This window comes from Gekko japonicus, unplaced genomic scaffold (genome assembly GCF_001447785.1).
Source record: "Gekko japonicus isolate JY-2015 unplaced genomic scaffold, Gekko_japonicus_V1.1 scaffold4195, whole genome shotgun sequence".
Lineage (NCBI taxonomy): Eukaryota > Metazoa > Chordata > Lepidosauria > Squamata > Gekkonidae > Gekko > Gekko japonicus.
Window position 1 is genome coordinate 16314 of NW_015175496.1, and position 22929 is coordinate 39242.

Consider the following 22929-nt stretch of genomic DNA (forward strand, 5'->3'; position numbering starts at 1 on the left):
GACAACCAAGCTGTACAGACTCATTGGGCAATCCTATTTTAAACCAATATAAATATGTTTAAAATCCCTGGAAAAGGTCAGTGTGGGGGGGTAGATGAATGAGTGGAGAATGGAAAGTGATACTGCATGATTGATGTTGGTGCTCAGGATATTACAGAACAGGTGGTAGATGCCATGGCTTTTTAGTTACCTTAACTAAACACAAGACTGTATATTTGTTGAATTCTGTGCAAGCAACTAACTACTTTTAGAGGGAAAATAATTGTGACTGTATAAGCAATAGGTTTATTATTTGGGTTCCAAATGGAGCTCGTACAATATATTCATTTTGCAAAAAATATGCCTTCCTAAAAAATTTTATACACAATTTGTTAGTTTATATCCCAATCCCTCTCCCTCGAACAGGACTCGAGGCAGATTCCATCCGTTTTCAGATTGTTTTATTTAATTATTTAATGTTTTACAAATGGTTTATAATGAAATTTCTACGTTGCCCTTTCTTCACATGAGGGTTACCAGCCCAGTTTTATGGCAGGAGCTTTAGGGAGCTTGAGATATGCCACTAGATGTCTATTTCCTCTCAATTTCACCTCCTTTTTTCACCTCCATTTTCCCATCAGAGTAGGACCTGGCACAGCTATGGAACATGAGGAAGAGATTCTGTTCCTCTAATCTCTAGCATGAATTTCAGTACAAAATGAAAAAAATCAAGTCTTCCTCTGGGTGGTTCCCAAGATCAATAAATGGGACCCTTCTTTCCTTCTTTCCTTCCTTCCTTCCTGAATATGTACTGCTAACGTAGAATGCAGGATTCACCCAAATCCTAACAAGACTGCCCCCAACAGAAGGGAGTTTTAAAAGAATTAACTTTGTACTTCCATGCAAAGTTCTCTCCACTTGCTTACTCTGGGTGGAGACAATGGGCAGGCAGACAACTAGCTAAAGAGATACCCTGTTACATAACGACAGAGAAACACAGAGGAAAGACTCAAGCAGGGGTCATTGGTGGCACTTGAATAGGTTTAGGAGGATCACTGAGACACTATAGAATGTTCAGATCCTGTAGTTAAGGGGACCCAACACAAACATTTGGAGGACTGGGCACCTCTGTGATGAGAGTTGTATTATTTATAGAGACATCTTCTAGAGACCCTGAGGAAGGAGGTGAACTCTGAAAAAGACCCCTCTAGGATCTCAGAATAGCTCCCTTCTTTTTCTAAAGCCTAGTCAAAAAGAAAAGCAGAGGCAAAAGTGGGGCCCTGGTTTTCTACAAGAGAATATTATAAAATCAGGAGTATCCTTGGTGAGTTAGGATGGTATGAATGTGAGCAATAAAAATGTAAATACAAAATATCAGTTTTGGACCAGTAATGATGGTGTTCTGATATCAGAATTATTTGGACATAAGTAGGAGATGCTTATTAGCTCAGAATTTTAAAAATAAAATAAAGTGAAAAAAGAAATAAAATATTACTTCTACTGAGGCATGTAAGTAAGAATTAGTTCAGACAAGAATCATGTTCAGGTAATGTAGTGTATTATAGAATTCTCCCCTAAAACAGCATTTGACTCCTTTTCAAGTATGGTGACAAAGTTCTACCAACACATCCTGTCCTTGGCATTTGCTGTACATGAGATCAATCAGAACTCCAAGCTCTTGCCCAATGTCACACTTGGGTTCCACATCTGTGACAACTACTACAATGAAAGGATGACCTATCGTACCACTCTGGATATGCTCTATAAACTGCATAAATATTTTCCCAATTATGAGTGTGTCCACCAGAACAACATAATGGCTGTCATTGGGGGACTTGGCTGTGATCTCTCCTTCCAGATGGCAAATATTCTAGGTCTCTTCAAAATCCCACAGGTAGGGTCTGCGCATGGAAGAATAAACAATTTTATTTTGGGGAGTTACTGAAAACAGAGCTGAGTCATGAACAGGAGAATTCTATTGTCTGGTTGCTTGAGGAATAAGTTCACACTGAGTCTGGTTACTTAGAGAAAAAATAGGTGTTTGTTATTGCAAGAGAACTCAATAAAATATGGGAAAGGGGGTGTAAAGGCTTCTCACTAGCTGTCTAAGTGAGGATGGAGACAGATTGTAGAAAGCATGTTTAGTCCTCATGGCAAAGAGAGGAAGAAGAGAAGGGGACTGACAAGATGGAAGGTCCATCCGTGGCTATTAGCCACAAGGAACAGATAAAAACTCTCGGTCTGGGGCAAGTGAAGCTCTGTATTCTTGGTGCTGGGGTGGGCAAAAGTGGGAGGGCTTCTAGTGTCCTGGCCCCACTGCTGGACCTTCTGATGGCACCTGGTATTTTTGGCCACTGTGTGAACGAGCATTGGACTGGATGGGCCATTGACCTGATCCAACATTGGCTTCTCTTATGTTCTTAAGGAACCCATGAGAGTAGTATTCTGCAAAAGAAAGGGACAGAAGCATGTGTGGACAAAGGAAATATCAAACAACCCCTTGTCTAGCCCTTTACTAGCTTTTTAATGTTCTATCTTGAGATTCTGAGGTGTGTGCTAGCATTAAGCGACATTGTGCAGTCCATTACTTCCCACAGTTATCCTATATATTGAATGGAGGCAGAGGTATGATTGACCAAATATAGTAATTCTTATCAGAAGAACCACTTCTAATGAGAAGTTTCTTCAGACCAGGAGAAGGACAGTAACGTGATGTGCTTTTAGCAAATAGCTTCTTTGTGAATTTTCCTCTGAAGCAGTATCATATTTGCATATTGCGAGAAAACTCAGCCAGTACATCCTTGAGAGCCAGTTTGGTGGAGTGGTTAAGTGCACAGGCTCTAATCTGGGAGAACTGGGTTTGGTTCCCCACTCATCCACATGCAGCTGCTGGATGACCTTGGGCAAGCCATAGTTCTGACAGAGCTCTTCTTGAAATAGGAGTCCTCAAAAGAGCTCTCTCAGCCCCACCTACCTCACAGCATGTCTGTTGTGGAGAGGGGAAGGAAAAGAAGATTGTAAGCTGCTCTGAGACTCCAAGTGTCAGACTCTAGGATAAAGTTTCTCTCAACAAAACTCTCTGGAAGTTGCTGAGAGTAACTTTTTCCAAGGTCAGGGATGACCTTGGCCAACAAGTCTTTGATGAGGGGGAAGGGGTAAGCATTCAGCCCCCAACAGGTATAACAGTGGGAGGGCTTCTAGTGTCCTGGCCCCACTGCTGGACCTCCTGATGGCACCTGGTATTTTTGGGCACTGTGTGACAGAGTGTTAGACTAGATGGGCCATTGGCCTGATCCAACATTGGCTTCTCTTATGTTCTAAATCCCATCTCTACTTCTTCTTGAACTTTTGCCCAACCTGAAAACTCCTTCTGGACATTTCCTTTGCATAAAGAAACAGAAACACACCAAATCTCTTCCTCAGTCTTCTCTAAAATAGCTCCACACTGTCTTTTAGCTTATCTATGGGCCATTTACTCGAGAGGAGAATGACATGATACAACAGTCCCCTTCCTTTTACTCCATGGTGCCAAATGAAAACCAGCAGTATATGGGCATTATTCGGCTCCTCCAGCATTTTGGATGGACATGGGTTGGGCTTTTTGTTGTGAATGATAACAGTGGAGAACATTTCTTGCAAGTGCTGGAGCTGCTACTTTCCCAAAATGGCATCTGTTTGGCCTTTGCGGAAAGAATAATAAGCCAAGCCCACTGGAATATGCATCAAGATGCTCAGGATTTAATTTCAAATGTATTTCAACCTTTTGCTGATAGCAAAGCTAGAGCATCTATCCTCTATGGAGAATCTAGGACTATTATCTCATTGATCATCCTTATAGCTCTAGGAGATTCTGAATGGAAAGAAAATGAATCGTTAAGAATGGTATGGATTACTACAGCACAAGCAGATTTTGCAATGACCACCATCCAATGGGTCTGGAATTATGAATTCTTCCATGGTGCCCTTTCCTTCACGATTCACACTAAGGAACTTCCAGGCTTCCAAAAATTCCTTCAAGACATCAAACTTGATTGGACTAAACAAGACAGTTTTGTCAAGGAATTCTGGGAGCAAGCATTTGTCTGCTCATTTCCAAATTCCAGTGATCACACTGATGCCTATAAATCATGCACTGGGGAGGAGAACCTGGAGAGTCTCCCGGGGCCTGTTTTTGAAATGCACATACTTGGCCACAGCTATAGCATCTATAATGCTGTCTATGCAATAGCCCATGCTCTGCATGCCATTTGTGTATCTCAATTCAAACACAGAGAACCCATTGGTGGGAAAAGAGTTGACCTTCAAGACATCCAGCCTTGGCAGGTAACATTTTCAAAATGCCATTGCCCTCCCACCACTTTGTTCCATGTATAGGGAGATAAGGTATTCTGGTAGGGCTGCCACCACCCTACTGGACACTGGGGATATTCTGCTGCCAGGCTCCACTCCCACCTCTAATCAGCTGGCTGGCAGGGAAACTTATCAGGAAAAGGAGGGAGGTCCTGGCTACATCATCGGCAATATGGTGATGTCACTTCTGGCTTGAACTAGATGTCAGCAGATCAGCAATGTCACAGTGACATTCTGGCATTTGGGCCAAAACTATATTGTAGAAGCCATTTTTACAATAGAGTTTTTGTTCTATTATGAGAGCTTCTCTGTGGAGTCACAACATGATGGTGTAACTTCTGGTACACACTGGAAGTGATGTTGGCACATTACCACCAATGTAGTCTGAGCTGCCCTTCTGCTTCTGGTAAGTACCCCCTATCCACTGCTGGTTACCAAGAGGGAACTGGCAACCCTATATTGTCAGCATACAAACATATGCCTTATGCTATCCCACATTGTTGAACTATCTAGTTCAGCACGATAAACTGTGTCCACCACTGACTTTCCAGGGTCTCTCTGCAATCCTTTTTACTGAAGTGTTGTGGTCTTTCACAGGCCACAGTTTCTCCTCTTTTTCATTCTACTCAACTGTGTCACATAAAAAATGTTGACTTGATGATTAAGATGGTGCAGTCTTTCTTTGGTTTTATAGGTCTGATCCTTAGTTGGATTGGGAGAAGTGTTAGGAGTGTGAAGCAAGAGAACACCGTATATCCTCAGCCCCTACATGTGTACTTTCATTCACTTGAAGCTTAAGTCTTCTAGTACAGCCAAATTGGTTGTTCTGCAGAGTCACGTTTGATACAGATGAAAGAACAGATAAATTATCTGCAGGATTTCCTTTACAAAGCAAATAGATCATAATATGAAGATTCCACTTAGTTATGATTTCTTCATTCCTCTTTCATACAGCTCCACTCGTTTCTTCAACACATTTTGTTTAACAACTCAGCTGGAGAAACAGTGTCCTTTAATGAGAAGATGGAAATAAATGCTGGATTTGACATTACAAACTTGGTCACATTCCCAAACAGGTCTTTCCAGAGAGTGAAAGTCGGAGAGGTAAATGACAATGCCCTGGAAGGAAAAGATTTCATTATTCAAGAGGATCTAATTGTTTGGCAGAAAAGCTTTAACCAGGTATTTATTTCCTTATTTCATTAAAAAACCTCTGGTTGCCAGGTATCCTGCTACAACTGGAGACTCCAACAGCCCCCAGTCTCCACTGTCACTTGGTAGGCAAGTGGGAGATACTGAAAAAAATATCATTCTCATGTAAATAGCATGGAGCCATTTCCAGGGAAAATCAAGAAGTGACATCACACCGCTTTAGGAATCTGCACATCCTTCAACATTTCAGCAGGAACACAATGGAATGTTAGATTGGGATGACTTCACCTCTGGTTTCACCCCAGAAATTATTCCACACTATCAACATGACAGAACTGTGATGCCTCTGCACCCAGTATGGTGCAGTGGTCATGGACAGCAAACTGGGTGAACCGGGTATGATTCCCCACTCCTCCACTTGCATGCCATAGTTCTCTCAGAGCTGTTCTCCCAAGGGCAGTTCTGGAAAGAGCTCTCTCGACCCTGTCTACCTCACAGGGTGTCTGTTGCAGGGAGGGGAAGGGAAAGGGGTTTGTAAGCTGCTCTGGGACTCCGAGTGAAGACCTGGTATAAATCCAATCTCCTCCTCTACCTCTTCCATTCACCTGTGGGGCACTAGCCATCAACCAGCAGCTGGTAACTGTATTTATACCCCACTTTTCTCCCATATGGACTCCCAAAGTGGCTTACAGAATTTTCCATTTTATCATCACAACAACAATATGAAGTAGTTAGGTGGAGAATGTATCTGGCCCAGCATGTTTCCATGGCAGAGTAGAGATTCAAACCTGGGTCCCCTCCATACAACAGCCATTACAAACGTGGTTTTATTGCCCATGAAGGTCCCAGAATAAACTTTCTAGTATGTCAAAAGGGACCCCCTCCTACCTTTCCCACCAGTGGAAAAACTGGTTGTTTCCAACCCAATACCCTTCATGACTGGGATAACAATAGTGGATTATTACAGAGGTGAAGGTTGGTATTCTTTCACTTTAAGTGTCAATGGTTTAATCATACTTCAACACATCATCACTAAAATAATGTCTAATATATTCAGCCCTTAACTTCTTACATGGTTTTTGATAGGTGGTACCCCATTCTGTGTGCAATGACTACTGCCTCCCTGGTTATCAGAAGAAAAAGAAGGAAGGAGAGAAATTTTGCTGCTATGATTGCATCCTGTGCCCAGAAGGAGAGATTTCAAGCCAAAAGGGTAAGCAATGCATGGTACAATTCCAAACAGAAGAACATCCTTTTAAACTATGAAGAAGAAGAGAAGAGATTGGGTTTATACCCCGCCCTTCACTTGGAGTCTCAGAGCGGCTTACAAACTCCTTTCCCTCCCCCTCCTCACGACAGACACCCTGTGAGGTGGGTGGGGCTGAGAGAACTCTGACACAAACTGCTCTTTTTCAAGGACAGCTGTGCCAAGGTCACATCAGCAGGTGCAAGTGGAGGAGTGGGGGAATCAAACCTAGTTCTCCCAGATTAGAGTCCACACACTTAACCACTACACCAAACTGGCTCTGGAGGTCTTGCCCTCTTCCCTCCCTCACACAAAGGGTTTTCCCTCTGTTTTTCTTTGTTCCTTTCAGGCTGAGCAGCCCGTTTATCCATTTACTTCTTATTTGAAAGATTATATTTATTTATTATTTTTTTGCATTTTGTATCACGCCTTGCCAGTGCAGACTGGCTCAAGGTGGCTTACAGAGATTAAAATACAGTAAAATACAATAATTTTTTTCAATAAAAACAGTTAGATAAAGTGCTAGTGTAAACGGATGGCGGGAATTTCTATAAATGGTCCGATGGAGAGGCCATATCCGGCGTTGTCCATTTTCCTGGCCTGAATAGGGGTCTTCAGCGACCTCTCACTCCTCCTTGCCACCTTCCCAGTCCTCAGTCAGTGTTTAACTGAATTCTTTTCAGCAGTCAGTTCCCAGCTCTTCCTTCTCAACTGATGCTATCCAATGAAATCTGTTCAAGCACTCAACTACACTCAAAGGTTCTCTGGTTCTGTGAGGCATTAACCCCTCACAGTCTGTCACATGTTTATACATCACTTATGAGCTTTCAAAGCACTGTCCGTCACATAAACCCTTAGACTTCAATATGTATAGCTGGGTGTAACTTTAGTTAGGATTACTCTGATAGTATACCAAACTTTCCAACATACTGATAATACTGATGGCCATTAACCAAGTGGTAAATGACTATACCTTTCCTGTTAGCATGGGGTTTCATTCTCCCAGAAGGTTAGGGTCATTTGGGCACAGGGTCAAAGAACCCAGTGTGTTTCATTGCTGTCAGTTCAGTCAATCAACTCTGGATCATAGATTGCATGTAATAAAGTCATGCACATTCATTTGGGAAGAGTTAACTGCATGAAGACGCATAAAGAAAGTGTATTAGATTTCAATAACACTTAAAGTGAATATGTGAATTGGCTGTAAGGACTGGAATTATATGATGAGACCATTTTCCCCCCTTTTCAGACTTGGATGAATGCACCCAATGCCCAGAAGATAAATATCCAAGCAAGAACCATGATCAATGTATTCCAAAAATGATAAGCTTTCTGTCTGCTGAAGAACCTTTGGGTATCAGTTTAGGCTCTATTGTAGTTGCTTTTTCCCTGTGCACTGTCTTGGTGCTTGGAACATTTATAAAGCACAGAGATACCCCCATCGTCAAAACCAGCAACCAGAATATCACTTTCATTCTCCTGATCTCCCTCCTGCTTTGCTTCCTCTGTCCCTCGCTCTTTCTTGGAAGACCTAGAATGGTGACCTGCTTTCTCCAACAACCAGCTTTTGGCATCATCCTCACAGTGGCTGTTTCTTGCATCTTGGCCAAAACAATCACTGTAGTTATAGCTTTCATGGCCACCAGACCAGGGTCTAAGATGAGGAAATGGGTGGGGAAAAGGCTGACCAATGGCATTGTTCTTTCATGTTCCCTTATTCAAATGTGTATTTGTGCAGTGTGGCTAGGAACCACTCCCCCATTCCCAGCTGTGGACACAAAGTCAATGACTGAACAGATAATCATAGAATGTAATGAGGGATCTGCAATCATGTTTTATGTTGTTCTGGGCTACTTGGGCCTTCTGTCCCTCATCAGCTTGGCTGTGGCTTTCCTAGCCAGGAAGTTGCCGGACAGTTTTAATGAAGCCAAGTTTATCACCTTCAGCATGCTGATTTTTTGCAGTGTTTGGGGGTCTTTTGTTCCAACCTACCTAAGTACCAAAGGGAAATACATGGTGGCAGTGGAGATCTTCTCTATCTTGGCTTCCAGTGTTGGATTACTAGCTTGTATCTTTTCCCCTAAATGCTACATCATTCTTCTGAGGCCAGAGTTAAACAAGAGGGAACAGCTAATATGGAGAAAGAAAGAAATTGTCCTATAATATATGTGTCTTCAGTAGTGTCTACAGAATCTATCTGTTGGCCTTTTTCAAGAAGCAGGCCAAGGCTACCATATATGTCGGTCCAACCTATTCTACTCACATGTTCAAAACAAATTCAATGTATCTGTTAAGCATGTATATGAATTGCAAACTGTGAATTAAATTTATGAACTGAACACAATGGAGGTATGGCAAGTGATATCATAAGCCTTAGAGCAAAAAAGAGAGGAAGGTATCATATTGAATGGGTCTAGTGAAGTGGAAGAAAGTGGCACTGAACTGACCCATGGCAGGCTGGATCTGGGCCACAGAATGACAGGTAGTGACTATCAATAAACTTTGCATGATTTCTTCTCTTGAAAATTCTCACAGAGTATTCAAATTCCTTTCATTCCCCATGCAGTTAATGTTTTTGTTTGTTTGTTTTTTCTACTGACCACTTTGGAAAGCTGGAGAGAGGTAGGTTTGTAGCCTTGCTTTCAGGAGAGACGGTTCAATTTCCAGAACTCCCAATCCCATTGTAGGTAAAATGCAGAAATCTCATCCTGCATCAGGAGTGACTTGCATTCCTCAAATATGGTCTTTTCCCACCTCAGCTGCACTGGCCCAAACTGGCTCAAGGTCACTGAAGACTGGACACCTTGAGAGAAGGATGGAAAGGGTCCATTATGAAAAAGACCTGGGTCTTAAAAGTAGCAGAAGAGAAACCAGGTTGGATGAGATTGTCTCCTTGAAAAGGCACTTACAGGGTAGAACAGCTAACAGATTCAAGGCCAGGAGCACACAGTGCATGGTCCCTTCTGGAGGGAAGAGAGAAGAGATAAATAGATGAAGAATGAGTGGTGTTGATCTCCAAGTCTTGGATGTGTCTCTGGAGAGTGTAAGACAGTTTTTCAAAGTGTCCAAGTGGAGTTTGTCATCATCTGGTTTGCCTTGTACACACTTACGGATAACTATGATTGCCATGATGTCTGTTCTGGTTCTAACTCACATTATACAAAACTGGGGATTCTGACTCCCGCACCTTTGATAATACTGGAACTGAGCAATGCTCTTCTTCTCAGGAAGATGGTTGTAAGTCACAAAGACTAATTGTGTAAAGGCAGGATATAAATGTCTTAAGAAAGACATTTCTTAAGCATGCAAAGGCCCCACTGGTGGATCTCCTGATGGCACTGGTATTTCTGGCCACTGTGTGATACAGAGTGTTGGACTGGATGGGCCTTTGGCCTGATCCAACATTCTTATGTCCTTAAATGAAGCTGTGAAACTAAGCACACCTACAAGCAAGTTAGACCCACTATTTTCCCTTGGGACTACTTCTGAGAAAGTATGCTTAGTAGTGTGTGCCACATAAATGAAACATGGCATCCTATATCCAATTATCAAATGATTGGTTTCAACTTAGGTGGTAACTTTTCTATTGCTGTTTGTTTACCATGGAATTAATGGAGCAGGAGATGAGTTGGCATACTTTGGAACATAGTAGACTCCTGTGTTAAGAACCAAGGAAAAAAACAATTTTGTCTGTTACAGCCCAGACTCTACAGACAGAATGTTCTCCCAAGGGAATAATACAAATTGCTGTAATTTGTCCATTCAGCCACAGTTCTAGTACCTTCTCAGAAAATACTGAAAACAGGCAATGTGGAATTGTGAAAGAGCTTATATTAAAACAAGTTACAGCCCAGACTCTACAGACAGAATGTTCTCCCAAGGGAATAATACAAATTGCTGTAATTTGTCCATTCAGCCACAGTTCTAGTACCTTCTCAGAAAATACTGAAAACAGGCAATGTGGAATTGTGAAAGAGCTTATATTAAAACAAGTGATATCGCATAGCAAATCTGTCCATATGATCCCTGACATTCTGCTTTGTTTAAAGCCCAATTTGAAGGTGAACTGTTAGCACTATCCCCTGCTTCTCTAAGTCCTGCACTTCTGGCCTTGCTTGTAGTAAAGGAAAGGAGGCCAATAGTTGCATGCCTCCTTCATAAATGTGTTGATAGATAAAGCCACCATGCAAGGAAGCTGGATTAAATCAAGCTGATGATATAAATAGAGCTAGGAGAGGCTGCATTCAGACCAAGGCTGCTGTCCAGATGTTGGGGCTACTGGTATTTCTGCTGTTTTTCCCTTGCATGGCATGCAAAGCACCTATAACAAGGTGTCCTATGAAGGATTTTCTTCCTGTCCCTCATGAGTTATTTCAGCCAGGTGACCTCCTCATCGGTGGGATGACTTCTCTGATCTTTTATGATTTCCAATTATTGTCGTTTGATGAATATCCTTCTCTGAATTTGTTGGAAGTGCCACAGTAAGGAATGATCATTCATGTCCTGCTTCTGATGTCTTTTAACCTTAATCATTGTTTTTTATATATAACAGGCTCTTCAAAAAAACATGTAGGCTTGATCCAGTAAAGCACTTTTATTTAATCTGCTGCCTTTTCAGTGCCTGGGGGCTGTCTTCTTTCACAATGGGAACAACTTAAATTTTGATAGACTAGGGAATGGAGGTGGGAATAGATTGATTTCATGTATTCTTTTTTTTCATACAGCAACTTTGGTCGGAGCTTGACCAGTTGATGTTGTGAATGTATAGGGGCATAAAACATGGAAAATAAGAGGGTTTCCCCCAAAAAAATGCATGCAAAGTAATATGGAAATATTGTGAAAATTTGTAATAAAGACAACCAAGTTGAAAACAAAAATCTCTGTACAGACTCATTGGGCAATCCTATTTTAAACCAATATAAATATGTTTTAAAACCCTGGAAAAGGTCTGAGTGGGTTGGTAGATGTATGAGTGGAAAATGGAAGGAGATACTGAAATGGTTGATGGTGGTGCTCAGGATATTATAGAACAGCTGGTAGGTGCCATGGCTTTTTAATTACCTAGACAGAGACCTTAACTAAATACAAGACTGTATATTTATTGAATCCAATGTATGCAACTAACTACTTTTAGTGGGAAAGTAATTGTGACTGTCTTAGAAACATGTATTCTTTGGGTTCAAAATGGGGCTCGTACAATATATTCATTTTGCACAAAATATGCTTTCCTACATCTTTTATACACAATTTATTTGCCTGTTTTGTATCCCACTCCCTCTCCCATGAATAGGACTCGAGGCAGCTTCCATCTATTTTCGGATTGTTTTGCTTAATTAAACTTATTTCATGTTTCACAAATGGTTTGTAATGAAATTAGAATGATGGTTGCCGGCTCAGCTTTATGGTGGGAGATTTAGGGAGCTTGGGATATGCCACTATATGTAAATATCCCTTCCATTCCCACTCCATTTTTCAAGGTTTCCAGGCTGGAGGTTTCTCACCAGAGCAGAAGACCTGGCAAAGTTATGAAATGTGAGGCAAATATTCTGTCCCTCCATTCTCTAGCATGAACTCCAGCACAAAATAAATGAATCAAGTCTTCCTCTGGGTTGGGTCCCCACGCTCAATAAACAGGGCCCTCCTTTTCTCCCTTTGCTGAAGTTTAAGAATATGTACTGCTAACCTAGAATGCAGGATTCACCCAGATACTAATAGGACTGCCCCTGATAGAAGGGTGTTTTAAAAGAATTAACTTTTCACTTACATGCAAAGTTCTCTCAACTAGCTTACTCTGGAGCATCTGATCTTCTTGCTGGTTTCCTTGTCTATTAAAGTGCCTGTGTGGTCAGAATGGGCAGGCAGACAGCGGGCTAAAGAGATACCCTGCTACATAACCACAGAGAAACCAAGAGGAAAGACTCGAGCAGGAGTCATTGGGGGCACTTGACTAGGTTTAGGAGGATCATCAAGGCCCTATAGAATCTTCAGAGCCTGTAGTTAGGGGACTCAACACAAGAATTTGGAGGACTGTAATGAGAGTTGTTATAGAGACAACTTCTAGAGACCCTGAGGAAGGAGGTGAACTCTGAAAAAGACCCCTCTAGGAGCTCAGAATAGATCCCTTCTTTTTCTAAAGCCTAGTCAAAAAAAAAAAGCAGAGGCAAAAGTGGGGCCCTGGTTTTTTACAAGAGAATATTATAAAATCGGGAGTATCCTTGGTCAGTTAGGATGGTAAGAATGTGAGCAATAAAAATGTAAATACAAAATATCAGTTTTAGACCAGTGATGATGGTGTTCTGATAACAGAATTCTTTGGACATAAGTAGGAGATGCTTATTAGCTCCATTTTTAAAAAAATAAAATAAAAAATAAAAATAAAATATGACTTCTACTGAAGCACATAAGTAAGAATTAGTTCAGACAAGAATCATGTTCAGGTAATGTAGTGTATTATAGAATTCTCCCCTAAAACAGCATTTGACTCCTTTTCAAGTATGGTGACAAAGTTTTACCAGCACATCCTGGCCTTGGCATTTGCAGTACATGAGATCAATCAGAACTCCAAGCTCTTGCCCAATGTCACTCTCGGGTTCCACATTTGTGACACCTACTCCAATGAAAGGATGACCTACCGTACCACTCTGGATCTGCTCTATAAACTGCATAAATATTTTCCCAATTATGAGTGTGTCCACCAGAAAAAAATAATGGCTGTAATTGGGGGACTTGGCTGTGACCTCTCCTTCCAGATGGCAAATATTCTAGGTCTCTTCAAAATCCCACAGGTAGGGTCTGCACAATGAAAAATAAACAATTTTATTTTGGGGAGTTACTGAAAGCAGAACTGAACAGGATAATTCTATGGCCTGGCTGCTTGAGGAATAAATTCACACTCAGGCTTGTTACTTAGGGTGGGGGGGAACAGATGTTCTTTATTGCAAGAGAACTCTGTACTAGATGGGAAAGGCAGTGTCTAAGCTAAGATGGAGAGAGATTATGAAAAGCATGTCCAATCCTCATGGTGGACAGAGGAAGAAGACAAAGAGAAGGGGAGTGCCAAGTAGGAAGGAACCCCTGAGAGTAGTATTATGCAGAAAAAAGGGACAGAAGCATGTGGGGACAGAGGAACTTCCAGACAGCACATTCTCTAGCCTACTACTAATTTTTAATGCTCCCCCTTGAGATTCTGAGGTATATGCTAGCATTAAGCAACACTCTGCAGTCCATTTTTGTTGGCAGTATCTTTGTACAAGGTAAGGGATGACTTTGGCCAACAAGTTTGTGATGAGGGGGAAGGGGTAAGCATTCAACATAGACATGATGTTAAGCCCCCAATAGTCAGTGCAGGTATAAATCCAGTCTCTTCTTCTTAAACTTTTGCCTAACCTGAAAACTCCTTCTGGACATTTCCTTTGTGTAAAGAAACAGAAACACACCAAATCTCTTCCTCAGTCTTCTTTAAAATAGCTCCACATTTTCTTTTAGCTTATCTATGGGCCATTTACTCGAGAGGAGAATGACATGATACAACAGTCCCCTTCCTGTTACTCCATGGTGCCAAACGAAAACCAGCAGTATATGGGCATTATTCGGCTCCTCCAGCATTTTGGATGGACGTGGGTTGGGCTTTTTGTTGTGAATGATAACAGTGGAGAACATTTCTTGCAAGTGCTGGAGCTGCTACTTTCCCAAAATGGCATCTGTTTGGCCTTTGCGGAAAGAATAATAAGCCAAGCCCACTGGAATATGCATCAAGATGCTCAGGATTTAATTTCAAATGTATTTCAACCTTTTGCTGATAGCAAAGCTAGAGCATCTATCCTCTATGGAGAATCTAGGACTATTATCGCATTGATCACCCTTATAGCGCTAGGAGATTTTGAATGGAAAGAAAATGAATCATTAAGAAAGGTCTGGATTACAACAGCACAAGTGGATTTTGCAATGACCACCGTCCAATGGGGTTGGAATTATGAATTCTTCCATGGTGCCATTTCCTTCACGATTCACACCAAGGAACTTCCAGGCTTCCAAAAATTTCTTCAAGACATCAAACCTGATTGGACTAAACAAGACAGTTTTGTCAAGGAATTCTGGGAGCAAGCATTTGTCTGCTCATTTCCAAATTCCAGTGATCACACTGATGCCTATAAATCATGCACTGGGGAGGAGAACCTGGAGAGTCTCCCGGGGCCTGTTTTTGAAATGCACATACTTGGCCACAGCTATAGCATCTATAATGCTGTCTATGCAATAGCCCATGCTCTGCATGCCATTTGTGTATCTCAATTCAAACACAGAGAACCCATTGGTGGGAAAAGAGTTGACCTTCAAGACATCCAGCCTTGGCAGGTAACATTTTCAGAATGCCTCCCCCTCCCTTTGTTCCATGTATAGGGAGATAAGGTATTCTGGTAGGGCTGCCACCACCCCACTGAACACTGGGGCTCCCCTGCTGCCAGGCTCCGCCCCCACCACTATTCATCTGGCTGGCAGGGGGACTTATCAGGAACAGGAGAAAGGTCCCAGCTACATCACTGGCAATGTGATGACGCCACTTCTGGCTTGTATTGGAATTAACGTCATCAGATCAGCAATGTCACAGTGACACTCTGGTATTTGGGCCAAAACTCTATGGTAGAATCTATTTTTACAATAGAGTTTTTGGCTATTATGAGAGCTTCACTGTAGAGTCACAACATGATGATGTGACTTCTGGTACATGCCAGAAGTGATGTCACCATATTGCCAACCATACAGCCTGGGCCTCCTTCACACTTTTGGTAAGCAGGGGTCATTTCGGGGGGGAATGTGGGGGATCGCAGTTACCCTGGGTGAGGTGTGGGGGGTGGGGCACACAACGAAGCCACACCCCCTGCTTCCGGTTGCCCCGCTTCCAGCCCTCATTCAGCCAGCCTCATCCAGCGGGAGGGGGCAGGAGCAGATGGAGGGTAAGTTGCTTCCCCCCCGCCTCTCCCCACCCCTGCCTGCCTGGGGCCAGGGAGGGCCATGGCGGGGCTTCCTCGCACTCCTGCCAGCCTTGCAGGTCCACTGCCGGGCCTTATGATGTCAGGAGGCGTGGCATATGCTAATGAGTTCCCCTAGCTCTTTTTCTACGAAACGATCCCTGTTGGTAAGTACCCCCCATCCACCATTGGTTACCATAAAGGACCTGGCAACCAATGCTCCCTCTAAGCTGTGGAGTCTTGTGAGCAAAAATTCTACATTGTGAACTACTGGCATTAAAGCTGTGAGCAAGCAATTTGGCTACTGCATAAATTAGTTTCTCTGGAGTCATCCTTCCTGAGCTAAGATAAAAATGTGAGAGCTGGAGGCTAAAAAACTATGAACTAGCTCACACTAACTCAGCTTAGAGGGAACACTGCTGGCAACCCTATATTGTGAGTACATGAACATATGCCTTATGCTATCCCACATTGTTGATCTATCTAGTTCAGCATGATAAACTGTGTCTGCCACTGACTTTCCAGGGTCTTGTGAAAAGTATTGTTCGACTTAACATCTTCTCTGCAATCCTTTTACTAAAGTGTTGTGGTCTTTCAACAGGCCACAGTTTCTCCTCTTTTTCTTTCTACTCAACTTTGGCCATGGGCACACGGGCAGGAAAATGCAGGGGGGAAGTGTGGCTGTTTGCCCCAGGGCAAACTAATGTGTGGTTGTGGGATCAGACCTCCCGTGGAGGTCCCGTGGTCAGGGGGGAGGTGCCGATCACAGGACAATCCCGTGCAGCAAAGAAGCAGGGCAGCGGGGCAAACGGGGTGGTTTTTGTTATAAAAACTGAAGTGTGCGCATGCTCCATTGGGTGCTTGTGCACATCTGTGGAGACATGGGGGGGGAAACCTTTTTGCGAGGGGACATGGGTGGGCGCCGGAACTACCACCAGAAACACGAACAGACGCCTGCCCTTGCCCTGCGGTTTCGGGAAACTAGTACCTCTGAGGTACTAGTTTTTTACCCCGCATCTTCGGCGGGAAGCCTCAGGTGAGCCATGGGAGCTCTACGCTTCCCAGATGTGGCGGTGAGATTGCGCCTGGAAAATCCGCCTATCTTCCGTCCCTGCAGCGTGGCTATTGCTCTGTGTGACTGCAGCCAGAGTCACATAAAAAATGTAGCCCTGATTATTAAGATGGCACAGTCTTTCTTTGGTGTTTATCAGTCTGGTCATTGGTTGGATTGGGAGAAGTGTTAGGAGTGTGAAGCAGAACTCTGTATATCCTCAGCCCCTATATGTGTACTTTCATTCACTTGAGGCTTAAGGCTTCTAGTACAGCAAACTTGTTTGTTCTGCAGAGTCAAGTTTGATACAGACGAAAGAACAGAGAAAATTATCTGCAAACAGACCATAGCATAGTATAGTATAGTATATCTCCATAGTGTCATAGTATATCTCCATAGTGTCATTTCCTTCACAATTCACTCAAAGGAAGCTCCAGGCTTCCAGAAATTTCTTCAAGATATCAAACCCGCTTGGACTAAGCACGGCAGTTTTTTTGAGGCATTCTGGGAACAAGCATTTGGCTGGTCCTTTCTAAATTCCAGCGACCACATGAGTACCTATGAAACATGCACTGGGGAGGAGAGGCTGGAGGGCCTCCCCGGGCCTGTTTTTGAAATGTGCATGCTTGGCCACAGCTATCGCAATTATAATGCTGCCTACACCATAGCTCATGCTCTGCATGCCATTTACATCTCTCAATACAAACAGAGAGCATTGGTGGATGGGAAAAGAGTTGACCTTCAAGACGTCCAGCCTTGGCAGGTAACTTTTTCACAACACCATGTCCTTTTCTGTTTTCCTTTTGTTCCTTATATAGGAAGCAAACAGTGTATTCTGAACTTCTAAAAATATGCTTTATCCTAAGTCTGTCTAATTCAGCACTGTAAAGTGTGATTTTCAGTGACTTTCCAGGGTCTCAAATGAAGCTAGCATCTCTCAGCACTACTTTTTACTAGCATATCTCAGCACTACTTTTTACTAATGTGTTACAGTCTTCCACTAGACCACATTTTGTTCTCTTTTTCCTTCAGCTCAACCAAGTCAGATAAAAATAATAATAAAATCTGATGATTCAGATGGCACTGCTTTTCTTCCGTTTTTATAGGTCTGGTTCTTGGTTGGATCAGGAGAGGTGTTGGGAGTGTGAAGCAGGAGTTCAGACAAAAATGAACTCTGCATATCCTCAGCTGCCATATATCTTAATTTCATTCACTTGAATCTCAAATAAGGGCCAACAGTGCCTGTTATGTCTTCCACCATAGAAGATTTATCTGTTCTGCATGGTGAAGCATGAGGAGGATGAAAGAAGAGAGAAGTTTATTGGCACAATTTGTTGTTTTTGAAAAACAATGAATGAAGATTAGATTTCTTTTAGTTATAGTATCTTCACTCCTCTTTCATACAGCTCCACTCGTTTCTTCAACACATTTTGTTTAACAACTCAGCTGGAGAAACAGTGTCCTTTAATGAGAAGATGGAAATAAATGCTGGATTTGACATTACAAACTTGGTCACATTCCCAAACAGGTCTTTCCAGAGAGTGAAAGTCGGAGAGGTAAATGACAATGCCCTGGAAGGAAAAGATTTCATTATTCAAGAGGATCTAATTGTGTGGCAGAAAAGTTTTAACCAGGTATTTATTTATTTGCTTACTTCATTGAAATCTAGGGTTCCCAGGTTTCCTGCAACAACTGGAAACTGTCTCCAACAGCCCCCAACCCCCACTGTCACTTGGAATGTCAGATGGGTGAGACCTTATTTGGAATACTGTGTGCAGTTCTGGTCACCACACCTTAAAAAGGATATTAGAGCTTTGGAAAAAGTGCAGAAAAGGGCAACTCAAATGATAAAAGGGTTGGAACACTTTCCCTATGAGGAAAGGTTAAAGCGCTTAGGGCTCTTTAGCTTGGAGAAAAGACGACTGAGGGGTGACATGATCGAGGTTTATAAGATTATGCATGGGAAAGAGCTGGTAGAGAACGAGGTACTTTTCTCCCTTTCTCACAATACAAGAACTCGTGGGCACTCCATGAAACTGCAGAGCGGTCGGGTTAGAACGGATAAAAGGAAGTACTTCGTCACCCAAAGAGTGATTAACACTTGGAATTCACTGCCACAGGAAGTGGTGGCGGCTACAAGCATGGACGGCTTCAAAAGGGAATTAGATAAGCATATGGAGCAGAGGTCCATCAGTGGCTATTACCCACAAGGTATAGATAGGGGCTCTGGGGCAAATGATGCTCTGTCTTCTTGGTGCTTGGGGGGTCAACAGTGGGAGGGCTTCTAATGTCCTGGCCCCCCTGGTGGACCTCCTGATGGCACTGGTATTTCTGGCCACTGTGTGACACAGAGTGTTGGACTGGATGGGCCTTTGGCCTTATCCAATATTGTCGTCTCTTATGTTCTTATGTTCTTATGGGGATACTGTAAAAAAAAAAAACCCACCCACATTGTCATGTAAATAGAATGGGCTCATTTCCAGGGCAAATGAGGAAGTGAAAAAAAAATCATTGTCACGTAAATAGCATGGGCTCATTTCCAGGGCAAAATAGGAAATGACATCACGCCACTCCAGGAATCGGCACATCCTTCAGCTGGTCAGCAGGAACTCTATAGAATATTAGATTGGAATGATGTCACCTCTGGTTTCACCCCAGAAATTATGCCACACTATCAACATAAAAGAACTGTGATGTCTCTGCACCCAGCATGGAGCAGCGGTTAAGTGTGTGGACTGTAATCTGGGAGAACAGGATATGATTCCCCACTCCTCCGCTTGCAGCTCCTGGATGACCTTGGGCAAGCTATAGTTCTGTCAGAGCTGTTTTCTCAAGGACAATTCTGGAAAGAGCTCTCTCGCCCCCGCCTACCTTACAGGGTGTCTGTTGTGGGGAGGGGAAGGGAAAGGAATATGTAAGCTACTCTGAGTGAACAGTGGGGTATAAATCCAATCTCCTCCTCTTCCTCCTCAATTCACCTGTGGGGCAGTAAAGAAGAAGAAGAGAAGAAGAGATTGGATTTATACCCCGCCCTTCACTTAGAGTCTCAGAGCGGTTTACAAACTCCTTTCCCTTCCCCTCCCCACAACAGACACCCTGTGAGGTGGGTGGGGCTGAGAGAACTCTGACACAAACTGCTCTTTTTCAAGGACAGCTGTGCCAGAGCTTGTGACTGACCCAAGGTCACATCAGCAGGTGCAAGTGGAGGAGTGGGGAATCAAATCCGGTTCTCCCAGATTAGAATCCGTGCACTTAACCACTACACCAAACTGGCTAACCATCAACCAGCAGCTGGCAACTGTATTTATACCCCACTTTTCTCCCATATGGACCCCCGAAGTGGCTTACAGCATTTTCCATTTTATTATCACACCAACAATATGAAGTAGTTAGGTGGAGAATGTGTCTGGCCCAGCATGTTTCCATGGCAAAGTAGAGATTCAAACCTTGGTCCCCTCCATACAACAGCCATTACAAATGTGGCTTTTTTGCCCAAGCAGGTCCCAGAATAAATTTGCTAGAATGTCAAAGGGGACCCCTTTCTACCTTTCCCACCAGTGGAAAAACTCGTTGTTTCCAACCCAATACCCTTCATGACTGGGATAACAATAGTGCATTATTAGAGAGGTAAAGGTTGGTATTCTTTCACTCTAAGTGTCAATGGTTTAATCATACATCAACAGATGAACACTAAAATAATGTCTAATATATTCAGCCCTAAAGTTCTTTCATGGTTTTTGATAGGTGGTGCCCCTTTCTGTGTGCAATGACTACTGCCTGCCTGGTTACCAGAAGAAAAAGAAGGAAGGAGAGAAATTTTGCTGCTATGATTGCATCCTGTGCCCAGAAGGAGAGATTTCAAGCCAAAAGGGTAAGCAATGCATGGTACAATTCCAAACAGAAGAACATCCTTTTAAACTATGGAGGTCCTGCCCTCTTCCGTCTCTCACACACGTGATTTTCCCTCCAATTTTATTTGTTCTTTTCTGGCTGAGCATCCCCTTTATCCATTTTCTTCTTATTTGAAAGATTATGGCTGTCCCACTGTGTCACATTATTATAGTTTGATGCTGGCTCAGCCCAGGGACTTGAGGAACGAGACAAATATCACGTCCTTAGCTGGTGCTTCTAAAAATGTAGAGGGGAAAAGGTTAGGTGGGGTAAAATCTCTGAGGTGAATCAATAATAACTGTGAGGTAACTTAGTAAATCCACAAACTCCAGTTAATATCTTTCCAGCAAATAAGGGTTTTCAGCTTTTCACAAGGTCTTAGAACCTTTGAGGCTTTATTTTGTGTCTGTTAAGCACTCCAGTATAACTGACTATTTAAGTTTCAGAAGGTAGGGATACAATATGTACCCAATTCCTTCTCTTGAAACAAACCAGGGATCATTCCCCTCTTTTGACCTGTCTCCCTTTTCACCTGGGCAGGGAATCACTTCTCTAAACTAGAAGCTCTGTCCTTTTTCCTGGCCTGAATGGGGGTCTTCAGTGATCCTCCCACTCCTCCTTGCCACCTTCCCAGTTCTCAGTCAGTGTTAAACTGAATTCTCTTCAGCAGTCAATTCCCAGCTCTTCCTTCTCAACTGAAGCAATCCTATGAAAACTGTTTGAGCAACCTGTCACTCAAAAGTTCTCTGGCTCACTGAGGCATTAACCCCTCACAGTCTGACACATGTTTATACAGGACTTATGAGCTTTCAAAGAACCGTCCATCACATAAACCCTTAGACTTCAATATATTTAGGTGGGTGTAACCTTAGATAGGATTATTCTGGTAGTATACCAAACTTTCCAACATACTGATAATACTGATGACCATTAACCAAGTGGTTATACCTTTGATTATACCTTTCATGTTAGCATGGGGTTTCATCCTCCCAGAAGGTTACGGCCATTTGAGCACAGGTCAAAGAACCCAGTGTGTTTCATTGCTGTCAGTTCAGTCAATCAACTCTGGATCATAGATTGCATGTAATAAAGGCATGCACATTAATTTGATTTCAAAGCTAAAACCCATGAAGTGTTAACTGCATGAAGAAGCATAGATACTGTATTAGATTTTAATAACATATAAGTGAATATGTGAATTGGCTGTAAGGACTGGCATTATATGATAAGACCTTTTTTTTTTTCCTTTTCAGACTTGGATGAATGCACCCAATGCCCAGAAGATAAATATCCAAGCAAGAACCATGATCAATGTATTCCCAAAATGATAAGCTTTCTGTCTGCTGAAGAACCTTTGGGGATCAGTTTAGCCTCTATTGCAGTTGTTTTTTCCCTGTTCACTGTCTTGGTGCTTGGAACATTTATAAAGCACAGAGATACCCCCATCGTCAAAACCAGCAATCAGAATATCACTTTCATTCTCCTGATCTCCCTTCTGCTTTGCTTCCTCTGTTCCTTGCTCTTCCTTGGAAGACCTAGAATGGTGACCTGCTTTCTCCAACAACCAGTTTTTGGGATCATCTTCACAGTGGCTGTTTCTTGCATCTTGGCCAAAACCATCACTGTAGTTATAGCTTTCATGGCCACCAGACCGGGGTCTAAGATGAGGAAATGGGTGGGGAAAAGGCTGACTAATGGCATTGTTCTTTCATGTTCCCTTATTCAAATGTGTATTTGTGCGGTGTGGCTAGGAACCACTCCCCCATTCCCAGCTGTGGACACAAAGTCAATGACTGAACAGATAATCATAGAATGTAATGAGGGATCTGCAATCATGTTTTATGTTGTTCTGGGCTACTTGGGCCTTCTGTCCCTCATCAGCTTGGCTGTGGCTTTCCTAGCCAGGAAGTTGCCAGACAGTTTTAATGAAGCCAAGTTTATCACCTTCAGCATGCTGATTTTTTGCAGTGTTTGGGGGTCTTTTGTTCCAACCTACCTAAGTACCAAAGGGAAATACATGGTGGCAGTGGAGATCTTCTCTATCTTGGCTTCCAGTGTTGGATTACTGGCTTGTATCTTTTCCCCTAAATGCTACATCATTCTTCTGAGGCCAGAGTTAAACAAGAGGAAACAGCTAATATGGAGAAAGAAAGAAATTGTCCTATAATATATGTATCTTCAATAGTGTCTACAGATTCTATATGTTGGCCTTTTTCAAGAAGCAGGCCAAGGCTACCATATATGTCGGTCCAACCTATTCTACTCACATGTTCAAAACAAATTCAATGTATCTG

The 22929-nt window shown here is 42.7% G+C and overlaps 2 protein-coding genes across 2 annotated transcripts; both read left to right on the forward strand.

Annotated features, from left to right (window-relative positions):
• Positions 1 to 1582: 1582 nt before the first annotated feature.
• LOC107122857 (vomeronasal type-2 receptor 26-like) lies at positions 1583 to 8890 on the forward strand. The gene is made up of 5 exons (XM_015425997.1): positions 1583 to 1873; positions 3436 to 4302; positions 5284 to 5511; positions 6568 to 6694; positions 7977 to 8890. The coding sequence occupies exons 1-5, from the start codon at positions 1583 to 1585 to the stop codon at positions 8888 to 8890; spliced, it is 2427 nt and encodes an 808-aa protein (XP_015281483.1).
• Positions 8891 to 13221: 4331 nt separating this feature from the next.
• LOC107122858 (vomeronasal type-2 receptor 26-like) lies at positions 13222 to 22802 on the forward strand. Its single transcript, XM_015425998.1, has 5 exons — positions 13222 to 13512; positions 14213 to 15079; positions 18151 to 18378; positions 20489 to 20615; positions 21889 to 22802. The coding sequence occupies exons 1-5, from the start codon at positions 13222 to 13224 to the stop codon at positions 22800 to 22802; spliced, it is 2427 nt and encodes an 808-aa protein (XP_015281484.1).
• The last annotated feature ends 127 nt before the right edge of the window (positions 22803 to 22929 follow it).

Bases quoted from the DNA above. Each gene is read 5' to 3' on its own strand.
- LOC107122857 (XM_015425997.1), top strand. From the start codon at position 1,583: ATGGTGACAAAGTTCTACCAACACATCCTGTCCTTGGCATTTGCTGTA. The intron at 1,874-3,435 runs GTAGGGTCTGCG...ACTGTCTTTTAG, and splicing joins GTCTCTTCAAAATCCCACAG to CTTATCTATGGGCCATTTAC. The intron at 5,512-6,567 runs GTATTTATTTCC...GGTTTTTGATAG, and splicing joins GGCAGAAAAGCTTTAACCAG to GTGGTACCCCATTCTGTGTG.
- LOC107122858 (XM_015425998.1), top strand. From the start codon at position 13,222: ATGGTGACAAAGTTTTACCAGCACATCCTGGCCTTGGCATTTGCAGTA. The intron at 13,513-14,212 runs GTAGGGTCTGCA...ATTTTCTTTTAG, and splicing joins GTCTCTTCAAAATCCCACAG to CTTATCTATGGGCCATTTAC. The intron at 20,616-21,888 runs GTAAGCAATGCA...TTTCCTTTTCAG, and splicing joins AGAGATTTCAAGCCAAAAGG to ACTTGGATGAATGCACCCAA.